Genomic DNA, 13,965 nt, shown 5'->3' with positions numbered 1-13,965 from the left:
TGTACGGAGTGTGGAGGAAACTGAATCCTCCAAAACCCACTAGAAACCCACTGTACCCACATATTGGTGCGCCCTTCACCTGTAAGGGCTATGGTAGTGGTGTACAGTTGGGGGTAGTGGGTTTTGGGGGGGCTCAGCAGACAAGGTAAGGGAGCAATGGTGAGATGTGTACTTGGGGGCATTTTATAAAGGCCACTGCAGTGCCCCCAAGGATGCCCTATTGCTTTCCTGGGATGTCACTTTTCCACTATGCTACCTGATGCCAAGCTTTCTATATATTTTTTTACATCTGTTTATTGTTTATTAGTAGATTTGGGCTTTGAATTCAGATCTATAGATAAAAATGAGGTTTCATTATATATATCTAAATACCAGAGCGCTATTTTTCCATACTTACTACTACTACAACTATTTGACATTTCTAAAGTGCTACTAGGGTTACGCAGCGCTGTACAATATAACATAGAAGGACAGTCCCTGCTCGAAGAGCTTACAATCTAATGGACAAATGTACAGACAATCAAGTAGTGGCAGTCAAATTGGGGCAGTCTAAGGTTAGGTGCCGAAGGCAACATTGAAGAGGTGGGCTTTGAGCAAGGATTAGAAGATGGGTAGGGAGGGGGCTTGGCATAGGGCCACAGGAAGTTGATTCCACGCATAGGGTGAGGTGAGGCAGAATGGGCGGAGCCTGGAGTTGGCGATGGTGGAGAAGGGTACTGAGAGGAGGGATTTGTCCTGTGAGCGGAGGTTTCGGGCGGGAACGTAAGGGGAGATGAGGGTGGAGAGGTAATGAGGGGCTGCAGACTGAGTGCATTTGTAGGTGAGAAGGAGAAGCTTGAACTGAATGCGGTATCTGATCGGAAGCCAGTGAAGCGAGCCAGTGAAGGAAGAGTGTACATTCCCTAATTATCTGTCCCAATACAATTTAAGCTTTTACCTCCTCAGTGCATGTAAATGGTTTCATCCCTGTGTAGATTCTCTGATGGTGTGTGAGGCTTTCTTTCCAACCAAAGCTTTTACCACACTCAGGACATGTAAATGGTTTCACTCCTATGTGTATTCTCTGATGCATTGTGAGGTTTACCTTCTGACCAAAGCTTTTATCAGACTCTATACATGCAAATGGTTTCTCTCCCTTATGGACTTTATGATGCTCTTTGAGATTTACATTACAACCAAAGCTTTTACCACACTTAGAACATGTGAATGCTTTCACTCTATTGTAGATTTTCTTGTGTATTTTGTACATTTTGCATTTGGATGTTTTTTGTTTGAAAGTGGACCAAATAATAAAACGTCCAAATCATAAAATGTTTTTCCAAACAGCATTTTCAAAAGGAAAAGAGAGACTTTTTTTTGTAGAAAATGGCCTTTTCTTTCTGATTTTGGACGTTTTGCAAAAAACGTCCAAATTCAGACTTAGGTGTCATATCCAAAAATGCTCCTTGTGCATTTGACTTGCCCAAAGTCATGAGGAGCAACAGTAGGAATTGAACCCATGTTACCGGGATCAAAGCCCACTGCACTAACCATTAAGCCACTCCTCTATTTTGGACGTTTTTTGTTTGAAAATTAACTAAAAAAAAAAAAAGAGTCCAAATCACAAGACGTCCATAATATTTTCGAACACAAAAGTTAGACATCTATATTTTTCAAAAATGACCTCCTTTCCTGTTCAGAATTTGGATGTTTTTGTAAAACGTCCAAATTCTGATTTAGACGTTCTATCGAAAATGCCCCTCCACATCTTTTTAAAGATGCGGTGACCAGAATTGACTACAATATTCAAGATGCAGTCACACCGTGGAGCAATAGAAAGGCATTATAACATCCTTTCCTAACAATACCTAACATTCTATTTGCTTTCTTAGCCACTGCCGCATACTGAGCAGAGGGTTTCAACGTATCATCAACAACAACGCCTAGATCCCTTTCCTCGTCGGTGACTCCTAATGTGGAACCTTACATTACGTAGCAATAATTCGGGTTCCTCTTTCCCACATGCATCACTTTGCACTTGCTCACATTAAACATTATCTGCCATTTAGATGCCCAGTCTCGTAAAGTCCTCTTGTAATTTTTCACAATCCTGTTGTGATTTAACAACTTTGAATTAAATTTGCTGACGACACAAAGTTATTATCTTTCTAGTTACTCCCATCTCTAGATCATTTATAAATATGTTAAAAAGCAGCGACCCCTGGGGAACCCCACTATCTACCCATCTCCCCTACTCTCTATTTTCTATCTTTTTAACCAATTTTTAATCCACAATAGGACACTACCTCCTATCCCATGACTCTCCAATTTCATCTGGAGCCTTTCATGAGGTACTTTGTCAAACGCCTTTTGAAAATCCTGATACACAATATCGACCGGTTCACCTTTATCCACATGTGTATTCGCCCCTTTAAAGAAATGTAATAGATTGGTGAGGTAAGATTTCCCTTCACTAAATCTATGCTTTTGAATATGCTCTGTAATTTTGTTCTTTATAATAGTCTTTGCCATTTTGCTCAGCACCGACTTCAGGCTCTCAGCGGCCCTGCATTTACCCAGTCAATATTAGGATAATTGAAATCACCCATTATTATTGTGTTGCCCAGTTTGTTATCCTCCCTGATTTCTGATAACATTTCTACATCCGTCTGTTCATCTTGGCCAGGTGGACGGTAGTGCAGTCCTATCACTATCCTTTTCCCCTTTACATATGGAATTTCACTCCATAGGGATACAACTCCAAATTTCAGTGCTGTTTTTGCAGCAGCTTGGAATAGCAGTTTCAAGATAAGTACCTGGAAAATTATTTTCTTACAAAATAAAAAAAATCTTAAGTTCTGTATAAGAAGGATGCGTTCATACAAAAATATAAAAATTGGGACCAGTGAGGAAGGGCTACTCTAGAGCTAGAACTAAGAGAGTGTGCTTTGAGTATGTCAGTATTCTGTGGATCACTAAACAATTTTTTTTTTTTTTTAATTATGGCTGAAAATATTTAAGTTGAATGATCAAGCAACTTAACTGACATCTAATTATACTTTATTACTTGACATCTTATTATTCTTTATGGACTGCTCGGTCATATTTGCAGCTTGCTTTATTGTCATTTTAGGCTTCAAATATTTGGAATTCTCTGTCTTTGATCAGATTAGAATCTAATGTTGGCCTATTTGGAAATAAATTAAAAACTTGCTTAGTTGCTTTTTAGGAGATTAATGTTTTGTTTTTTTTCCCAGCACTATAGAGATTAAAGTATGTTTTAATTGTTTTTCCCAGCACTATTATTCTAATCTTCTTGTAATTTGCAATGAACTGAAAGGTAGATGCAGAATATAAATATATCTGTAATGTTTACAGTAAATAGTAACATAGTAGATGACAGCAGATAAAGACCTATATAGTCCATCCAATCTGTCTAACTTATGTGTACTTAATTTTTAGCAGTCCTTGCCATTTTCAAGGTACAGACTGTAGAAGTCTGCCCATCAATGGCTTCATTTTCAACTACTGGAGTTGCTGTTGAAGCCTGCTCCAGTCCCACCAAGTCTATCTAGGCAGTGGCCTGCCTGGATTTCAATATATCTCTGAACCACTCAGGTCAGATCACCAAAGAATGAATTCAGTTTGATGACATTTTCCCCTTGTAAAATTATGGTTCCTAGGATCTTGAAACTCCATCTTTTAAAGATATTGCATGATTGTTTTACCCACCACTGGTGTCCGACAAATAGGTTTGAGTTTTCTGCTTCCTTCTTGTGGAGTGATACCAAATATACTTGAATATTGTGAAAAAACAGTGTTTTGGGTCTGTAAAATGTATTGGATATTTTCCTGCCTTGGTTATGTCCTGAAGTGTATTTCTCCTATTTGGCCAGCAGGTGGTGTTTCTTTGCTGTAAAGCTGTTACAGGGAACTGAATGTTCTTTTTCTTTAAGATAAGCAGGAAGCAATCAGCAGTATACTTTTAAATCTTGTTGATTGGGCTGTGATTGGACCAGGAGCTCAGTTCCTTTAGAGTGTACTGATTTTGCCTCCAGTCTTAGCCCGGAAAAAAAGAGAGACAGATTTCTTTGCTGAGGCGCTATGAACAGTTATATATCCTGATCTTCCCAGGTACTGTTTAGACAGTATACAAATGTTTAGTTAGTGTTGTTATAATTGATCCATATTTCAGGTACCTGTTGTTTGCTGATTGCACTATTTTGTTCCACTGTTCTATTTTTAAAAGACAGTAAACAATATTTAGTTTAATGCCTCTCTGGACTGATAAAGAATCGTGGTGGTTTGTGTGTTGGGTCTGTGAGTGCTTTCTGGGAACTGAGGGACCACTGGGAGTGTGGCCTCCAGTAACCTAGAAATCACTGGGGTTAATTTGGGAGCAGGAGACTCGCCTAGATTCGGTTGTGACCCAGTAAACCCAGATAACATTTTTCCTTTAAAAAAGGGGGGGGGGGATATTAACTCAAATATAAACAGGCGGGACAAATTGCTTGTTCTTTTGGCCACTGTCGGTGAAAGGGTGCTGGGCTGAGACATTGTGTTATTGAAGTTGTTTTGAGTATGTTTAATAAACTTCAAAGTTTAAAAAAAAAAGAAAGGATGCTGGGCTCGATGGACCCTTGGTCTGTCCCAGCATGGCGATGCTTATGTACTTATGTACTTAAGAGTTATAGTCAAATTTTCCTTTCCTTTCTCTCTCTCTCTCTCTCTCTTCTGTGGTGTCCCACATTCCTCCTGTTCTCTCCCTTCCATCCCCTGTGGTATCTGGCCACCTCCTTCACCCACCCCTCCCCTAAACCAGAAGAGCCTATTCAGTCTGCCCATCTATGTCATCTACTATCCCGTAGAGATCATATGTACTTGTTCCAAGTTTTCTTGAATTCAGATACAGTTTGTCTCCACCACCTTCACCGAGAAGCTGTTCCACACATTCACGACCCTTCCCTTGAAGGAGTGTTTCCTTGGGTTACTTCTGAGTCTGTCCCTTTTTATCTTCCTTTTAAAACCATAAAGAAATGCTTCCCATTTATTTTATCAAGAGAAACTGTAATAGTGCTGACCAAGGGTTAGTAAATCAAAAAGTTATTGTCTTATAGTCTTACTAGTAAAAAAGGCCCGTTTCTGGATGAAATGAAACGGGCGCTAGCAAGGGTTCCGCCCCTCCCTCCTGTGTTGTCTCCCTCTCTTCCCTCCAAGTCTCACGCCCTCCTTTCGTGCCCTCCGAGTTCCAGGGTGTCCTCCCTCCCCTCTCCCAGTCCCCTGCAACTCACCACTTTGTCCATAAGTGTCCAGGTGTTCTGCAGGGCCCTGCGGTGGGCCTTCGCGTACTTGTGGTGCTCCAGTGCCAAATGGCAGACTGAGATCCAGATTCACCATGGCAGAGTTTGTGTATGATGTTGTGTGTTGGGTGTGTGTGTGTGTGTGTGTCTGAGTGAGTGAGACCTTAATTTTCCATGTTACAGTTTATGTATTAAGGGGGGTGGGGGGGCGGATGGTGAAATGTGAGAGAGTGGCGAGGGGGTTTTGAAGGGGGGGCTGCGTTCCTGCGGTGATGGGTTGAAAGTGAGGGATCCTTCATGTCATGTTTTTGGTGGCTGTCATTTTGTTTGTTTTTTTGTGTGGTAGAGTGTGTGTTTGTGAATGTTTGTGGGGGGGGGGGGCGTGGATGGTGACGTTTGAGGGAGTGGCTGTGGGGTTGGAGGGGGGTTAGGGGCTTGGAGGGGTCCAAATGAAACAGCTTTACACTTGTTATAGATGGATGAATAATAAAGAAGGAGAACCTGGATGCATGCAGCAGCTCATACGTTTGCTTGCTTTATTTTGAGTGTATAGCAATGACGGCTGCGCGGGAGAGTGGAAAGAGAGATCACCAAATTGGCTTCCTTGCTTACAGGGAACTGAATAGGGTCAGCTGTTGTTGTGTGTTGCAGCGGCAGTGAGGGCTTGGAGGGGTTTTGAGGGGGGCCAGTGTTGCTTGGGGGGGGGGGGGGGGTCGGCCCCTGACAGCGCCTCTAACGTGCGTGTGAAGGCGCTGCAGCAGAGGTAACAGCTGATTGTTTCCCTTCTGGCCTCCCTCCTTTTAGCTGTTGCGTGCTGGAGCGCCTTGAGACGGAGGTGAGAGGCGTTGTGAGGAGCCGGGCGGCGGTCCGGTGGCAGACGGAGAGCGGCGACGACGACCACAAGTGGGGCGGGGCCATTCGGCGACGACCGCATCGTGTGAGGGGGGGCACTGGGGGTTGTTGTTTAGGCTGGGGGAGGAGTAGTGTGTTTCCCTACTCCTCCCCCTGTAGGTAACAGCACTTTCAGTCGCGGCTCCTCCCCTCTCCCTGACGTTTCCCTACTCCTCCACCTCCACATTGGACACTGGCAGCTCCTCCCCTCTCCCTGACGTCACGATTATCTACTCCATAAAGGACACCACCACCGGAAGCCACAGTCGTCCCAGGCAGCCTCAGAACGTTGGAGGTGAGCTTTATTATATAGGATATAGGACTAAAAACATTTTTGACTAGCTTTCAGAAGCTTACACCCATTTCTCATGTCAGAACTCAAGAATATTTTCTATAGGGTCAGCATGTGCACTGTTTGGGGCAAGGTGAATCCAGTGTTAGCATTTTTGTCCTGAGTGGCCTTTGAGTAGAGAGGACAAGTAAGTTTGTAAAGGTCAACACAGTGAATGGGTCAATAAAGGATACAGGCCAGAGACTTTAGGTTAGCATCCTGGTAGGTAGCCAACCCTTATCATAGAAGCCTCTCTTGTCATAAGAAAAACAGCATATACACGTTTTTAATTAGGATTGAAGTATGAAACCTCCAGATACTAAAATAGGTGCCTCTTGGAATCTGTCGCCATCCTAACCTAGGAAGGTATGCTGCGGCAAGCCTTAACACCAGTACAACAACTGAAGGAGTTGTTACCACTTGTGTAGGTACAAGCCAGAAAACGCTCACCACAAAATGAACTGCCTCCTTCCCACGCTAGAGAGAAACTGAAAAGGTGAGGAGAGAGAGCCCCAGAAAAGGTTAGCAGGAATGGATGAACCGAAGAGACAAAGCAAATATTCTAAGCAAATAATAAATACATTGATTTAAAAAAGAGATCTCTCTGTAAAACAGACACAAAAAATAAATTTCTGGCTGATACAATTTCAAAATATGTTTTGCTGTTCTGAGCATGAGGATGACATTCCGCCACCACTAACAGGATTTTCATTTGAAGTAAAACTTTTTCTTGCTTATTCATATGGTTGTGATGGTTCCTTCTGCCTAGACAATAGATTTCAGATCCAGATAGTTCCTACAGTGCTGATCTAATGGGCAGCTTCTTATCAGTGATGTATATAAATTTTAATGAGGGCTGCTGACCATGTGCTGCATGTGAAGTGCTGTTAACATATGACACTTAAGAGGAGGCAAGGCTTGGTTATAAAGAAAGGAGACAAATAGGGCTTGAGCCAGTTATAAGGAAAGGAGACAAATGTGTGGATGTCTTGTTTCCCATGATGCACAGGAAAAAACAAACCTGAGCTGGAAAATGAAGATAATCAACTGCTGTTTGCTTGTGTTTTTTACAACAGATTTTGATCAGTGCACATGTAACTGCCACCAAAATGCCAAATTGTGATGAGCATGAGGAGAAGTTCTTTCTGAACAAAGTGGGCAAAAAGGAAACTTTTCCTAGTATACACAGTCCACCAACCATGCATCTGACTGTGGTCGTGCCTTCGTACAATGAAGAAAAAAGATGTAAGCATCATTCTTTACTATAGGTATTGTTTTGCATTTGTCATGTAAATATTTCCTCAGTTGTCTTTTAAAAAATGCATGCTTCACATACTAGATAAAGTAACGACTCGGGATAAGCTTAACACTCATAGCACAGTAAAGCGATGTGAGTTTCAAGACCAGATTTAAAGAGTTGGTATTGTGGAAAAAGTATTGGTGAGTCGCTCCACACAGTGAGTACACCCACAGAGAAACATCTGGAATTAGGAGCTGGAACATGGGAAAAAAGAAGATAGAAGGGCAGAGAGAATTTAAAAAAGAGAAATTAAGTTGGAAGAGGAAGCAGGAACAGCTGCACAGAGCTGACAAGGCAACTTTGAACTGGATCGTAGAATGGATAGGTCTCTTGTGCAAGTCTGAAGACTGAGTTAGTATCGTTCTCTTTCTGGCAGTGGGTTCAGGTGGCTAAATATATTCTAAATTTATTTGAAACATAGTAACATAGTAGATGACGGCAGAAAAAGACCTGCACGGTCCATCCAGTCTGCCCAACAAGACAACTCATGTGTGCTACTTTTGTGTATACCCTACTTTGATTTGTACCTGTGCTCTTCAGGACACAGACCGTATAAGTCTGCCCAGCACTAGCCCCGCTTCCCAACCACCAGCCCCGCCTCCCACCACTGGCTCTGGCACAGACTGTATAAGTCTGCCCAGCACTAGCCCCGCCTCCCACCACCGGCTCTGGCACAGACCGTATAAGTCTGCCCAGCGCTATCCCTGCCTCCCAACCTCCAGTCCCACCTCCCACCACTGGCTCTGGCACAGACTGTATAAGTCTGCCCAGCACTATCCCCGCCTCCCACCACCGGCTCTGGCACAGACCGTATAAGTCTGCCCAGCACTATCCCCGCCTCCCAACCTCCAGCCCCGCCTCCCACTACCGGCAAGTTATGTATTTGGAAAGGTTATAGAAAAGAACATGGCAGCATTTGGGATATGAAACAATTAGGATTGAGATCAAAAGACAGGTCGAAAAGCTGGCAGAAATAGTGTGGCGTAGGTGATGGAAAGACAGCCACGGATCAAAGGCAGAAATTCTGTCTATGGACAGAATCAAGAGCTGAGGGTAAACAAAGCTACCTACCTGGGGAGAGCTCAAAACTTGGGAATTGTCTTAGATGAGGGAAGCTGATTCCAATGGAGTCAGTATAACTGGATGTTATACAAGGGGAAGGATCAAGTGTCCTAAGAAATCATGATAGCCACAATTAATGAGTTATGGAAGGAGAAAGGTAGGTTATTGATAAAGGGCAACTAAAACCAAATCAGCAGCCGAAATTTGCCACTCAGTTTTGGCCAAAACTGAAAATGCCCCCTCCCCCTGCTGGCAGAGAGAGCGAGTGCTGCCAGGCTGACCACCACCCAAAGACCCTCCCTGGACCTACCTTTTAAATGCTCTAGTGGCCTCTTCCAGACAGAAGTCACTCTTGTCCCTCAAAATGGCTGCCGATACTTCTGAGGGAGGTCCCAGCAGCCAATTTGAGATTGGAACCGGCATGGGCAGGAATGACAGGGGATCCTTCTGTATGGAAGAGGCTACTAGATCACGAGGGCATTGAAAAGTAGACCTGGGGAGGGTCTTTGGGTGGTGGCAGGACAGAACATTTGTGGTTAGCTCAGCCAAGTAAGATCTGATGTCTGGCATGGGGGGGAGGGAGGCGGTTTGGTTTCAGCTGAAAATACACCGTCATTTTCGTCCGAAACTAGAGAATGAACGAATATGGATTTCCGGCCAGTTTTGGTGCCAAAGCTGAAAACAAAATTCATTTGGCCTCTGTTTAGCAAAATGGACCAAGAACAGAGCTTTGCTCCAGAAGTGCAGTGGTCAAATAGGTAAAAGCACATGTGGGTGGGGGTAGGGGGAACAGCAATATTAGTACCAGCTAGAATGGATTGTTCCAAGCTTCTGAATTTGCTTTACAGGTCAGACATGTGACCAAATGCCTGGCCATCCAGAGGCTTCTGCTGGCAGGTGCACTTCAGTACTACGTGGAAAGGTGTTGTGTAGAGCTTAATCAAATATCCATGTATCATGGAGCAGCATATTTGTACTGAGTGCTATGTGCATATCACAGAATCTTAGCATGAAATAGTTAAATCCTGATCATAAGAAACCCACTGCCATTGCTTCTCCAGCACAGCGTCAGGATGTGAAAATCTTTTTTTTGTGCTTAGAAACCCAAATGCCAGAAATGACTTGCTCCCTGTTGCTTTCAGTACCTGCTATGCTGGATGAAGCTTTGGAATATTTAGAAAACAGACAGGTAAGATGTTACTACATGTGAAGTGTTTGGGGGGGGGGGGGGTCGGACTGAAATATGGAATGCATTCAGGATTTAAGATTGTTATGCTTGAAATATTTGAAAACTTTAAAAAAAATCTTAACTTTTCTTTTTAACTGAGGGCTGATTATTAATAGTTATGTGAGATGTTCATAACATAACACACAAACACAATACATTAGAGGCCCTGTTTAATAAGCTGCGCTAAGGGCCCCTAATGGGTGTTAGGCTGGAAAGTTCCCTGATGCACATATCCTAGGTATATAAATTATGACTTCGTCACCTTAGAACACAAGATGCTTCCATGGGCCTAAGTCCAGGTTTGTCTTGTCTATGGGTCATTTCGATCAGTACTATACCACTTTTGCTATTGTTAGCTTCGTGGAAGTACAGTAGACTTCAGCACAGACATACTTTAGAGAATAGTCAGTGCTATATATGTCCCTGGTGTGAAAAAAAAAAAAACCTATTAATCCAGGGTGAGCTTGAATAGTGTTCAAATTTTAAAGAGAAAAGGTTTGGATGAGGCGGCGCAAGTGAGACTGGGAAGTGATCAAAATAAATAGCAGTGATTGTTTTAAAATCTGTAAATGTTATAGCTGATAGAAAGTTTGTGCTGAACACGTACATTGAGAGGAGGTCATGCCTGCAGGGAAGTGTGCATGACAATTATCAGGTGACCTGTAAACAGCTACAGCTAAAAGCCAGTTGATTGGCTGAGGAAGTTTAGCCGAGAAATTGGTGTAAAAAGAGTTGGAAATTCTGATTGCGGGGGGGGGGGGGGGGGGGGGGGGGGGGGGAGAAAAAAGGAGTGTGTGTGCACTGAGAAAAAATGATCATTCTCCTTAGGTAGGAAAGGTGAGATGTAGGGATTTTTTTTGTTTGTTTTTTTTTAAGAACATTTGCTACATCCCCCTATTAATGGCCACGTGCTAATTTCCCAATTAGCGCATGGCCACTACCATGAGAGCCCTTACTGCCACCTATTCACTTGATGGTAAGGACTCCCATGGTAATTGGGCAGCGCGGGGCAATGTATCATGCTACTTGATTAGCGCAGGGCACACCTCCCAGTGCTGAAAATTTTTAAATAAATATTTCTTTGAGGAATTAGTGTTCACTGAATGGCACAGTATCATAGGATGCCTCACCGTGTCCCACAGTAGTGCTTTTTTGCATGCGTTAGCCACATGCTAGTGTTACCACAGCTTAGTGAAAGGGCCCCATAGTCTATACATAAATTAGAGCTGTACCGAATAGCATATTTTACTATTTGGCTGAATGCGAATAATGAAAAATATTATTTGGTCGAATACATATAATGGACATTGAGCTTTAACATAACAAATATTAAAAGAAGCAAGGTGAAATCAGAGATTGAGTGTTTATTTCAGTAGGATTTAGCACAGTATAGCCCTGGATTATTCATATTCAAATTTAAATCACTATTCAGCCGAATACAAATATTCGGTACAGCCCTAATACATATAGAGACACATATTAAAAAGAACATAGAAACCGGAATTGACACATGTAGGTCAGTACTTTTACAATTTCAGTATTAGTTTTTAGTACAGGATCTTCTGACATAGAGCCTGTTCTAAAGTACAAGCAGGAAAAATTACAGCAGAGAGTCAAACATGTATGTTAGGGATACACATTTTGTGGGAGGAGCAATTTTAGAAAAAAGTGGTGAGAAATCCATGTGGAAAGCACAGGTACAGGGGTGTGCCCACATTCGTATGCGTTTTGAAAAATTGGGCTCACATACATGTAGGATTTACCATTTTGCAAACCTACATGTAAAGGCTTCACTCATACCAAGCCTTTATAGTTCAACATTTTTATTGGTGACAAAATGTAAAACACATGTCCAACATTGTACGTTTACATATTCAGCTAAACATATACATCTTCAAAACTGAATGATACAGTCTGTCATCCAACTTTTCATATTTTCTCCCCGCCCCACCCCTCTATTCCATAACTTCAATATTTTATTGGGAATAATACATGCCCAGATATCTGCTGGTATAAGGAACTCTGCTCCAATCCTAACATGCACTCCTTGCAAACAAACGGAGCTAGGCTGTCATCACACTTTTTATCTTATACCTCTTCCCCTCCATTGTTATGCAATAATTTTTTATATTCAACAATTTTTAGTGAGAATGAGATTACCAAAGAAAATTATTGCAGAGATACATTTAACATTGATAACATATTTCCATTACTTCAGCTTGTGTAACACTTATCATCCAAAACCCATCCTCAATTTAAACCCCTTTGTCCCCAAAGTCCCCCCTCCCTAACCCTCCCTTTACCTCTATGTATGTAACTTGAGCATTGTAACAGTTGGTGTCCGCATTCATAATTTATTAAGAATTAAACTCCTTCCCTGCTGTGATAGTTTAGCTAGATAGGGACCCCAGAGCTTGAGAAAACGGGCCTTACGTTTATATGAACCTCTGGCCTCTTGCGCTTCCCATGTTATTACTTGATATATTTGGTTGCGCCAGTGCCAGAATTCTGGTGTGTCCTTTGAAGCCCATTTTTGCAGTATACAATGTCTAGCAATCAGACATAGCTTGCGGCACAACAACGCTTCTCCGGCTTTATGCCCCCTAAAAGAGTCGGGGCAATCAAGCACCACTTACAGAGGTGTCCCTTGTACTTGACATGACATCAAAAGTGAGAGGTATGCCACCACCCGTCTCCAAAAACATCGTATAACTGGACATCCCCAAAACCCATGGTATAAAGAATTGTCAGCTGATTTGCATTTCAAACAAGTGGGTGTGTCAATTCTCCCTGCTCGGAATAACTGCACCTGTGAAAAGTATGCTCTATTAACAACTCTATATGCACATTCTCGGTATCCTGCCCCACTAATTAGTTGAGGAATGTTCTTAAGGTGAGCTGCTATGTCCCAAGAAGTAAGATCACTCCCTATATCTTCTTCCCACCTTCGCCGAAGCTGGGCCAGCTCCTTTCCAGGTACCAAGGACCAAATTTTCTTCTGTAAGTTGGAAATGGAAGGCGCCTCTTCTGAGGTCTCCGCAAATAAATTCTGAATTTTCTCACCTAGATTGAGTTTGAGTGCCTCTTTGTTTAGAGAGCGAACATAGTGCTTCAACTGGCAATAGGCAAAATTATCACCCCAGTAAATGGATTCACGAGGGATCAATTGATCTAAAGTTCTAGGTTCTCCTTCCTGGTCTATCACTGCCCCTAAATTGCTAAGGCCCAGATCCTCCCATCGTTCAAACACCTTGTTCTCCTGTCCTGGACCAAACATTGGGTTCCCCCTAATCGTTAAAAGTTCTGACACCTGTGCATCACCACCCAAGTGTTTACCCAAGAATCTCCACGCATCTCGTACTGGACCCAGGAGGACTGATCTACCCATCCACCGTGGCAAATATAACATACCAAGCCTTTAATGGAAGAACCAACTAGCTTGACACACTCTGAGGCATATTTTCAAAGCACTTAGCCTTCCAAAGTTCCATAGAAACATTAAGGGATTTAGAGGAGCTGTCTTTGAACTGAAGAGGACATCTTCTTACACATCAGCCTAGATTTAGATTTTATACAGTGGTGGAAATAAGTATTTGATCCCTTGCTGATTTTGTAAGTTTGCCCACTGACAAAGACATGAGCAGCCCATAATTGAAGGGTAGGTTATTGGTAACAGTGAGAGATAGCACATCACAAATTAAATCCGGAAAATCACATTGTGGAAAGTATATGAATTTATTTGCATTCTGCAGAGGGAAATAAGTATTTGATCCCCCACCAACCAGTAAGAGATCTGGCCCCTACAGACCAGGTAGATGCTCCAAATCAACTCGTTACCTGCATGACAGACAGCTGTCGGCAATGGTCACCTGTA

At 42.6% G+C, this 13,965-nt stretch overlaps 1 protein-coding gene across 1 annotated transcript in view; it reads left to right on the top strand.

The window, feature by feature from the left end:
• The window catches only part of ALG5 (ALG5 dolichyl-phosphate beta-glucosyltransferase), an 85,872-nt gene that overhangs the window by 719 nt on the left and 71,188 nt on the right, over positions 1-13,965 (top strand). The window contains exons 2-3 of the mRNA XM_030200400.1: positions 7,578-7,746; positions 10,006-10,052. Of these exons, the coding sequence (XP_030056260.1) occupies positions 7,578-7,746; positions 10,006-10,052 (216 nt within the window). The remainder of the gene's footprint in view (positions 1-7,577; positions 7,747-10,005; positions 10,053-13,965) is intronic.

The sequence above is a fragment of the Microcaecilia unicolor genome, chromosome 4, assembly GCF_901765095.1.
Source record: "Microcaecilia unicolor chromosome 4, aMicUni1.1, whole genome shotgun sequence".
NCBI classification, from domain to species: domain Eukaryota; kingdom Metazoa; phylum Chordata; class Amphibia; order Gymnophiona; family Siphonopidae; genus Microcaecilia; species Microcaecilia unicolor.
Note: the sequence above shows the minus strand (reverse complement) of the source record. Positions and strands in the feature narration are given on the sequence as shown.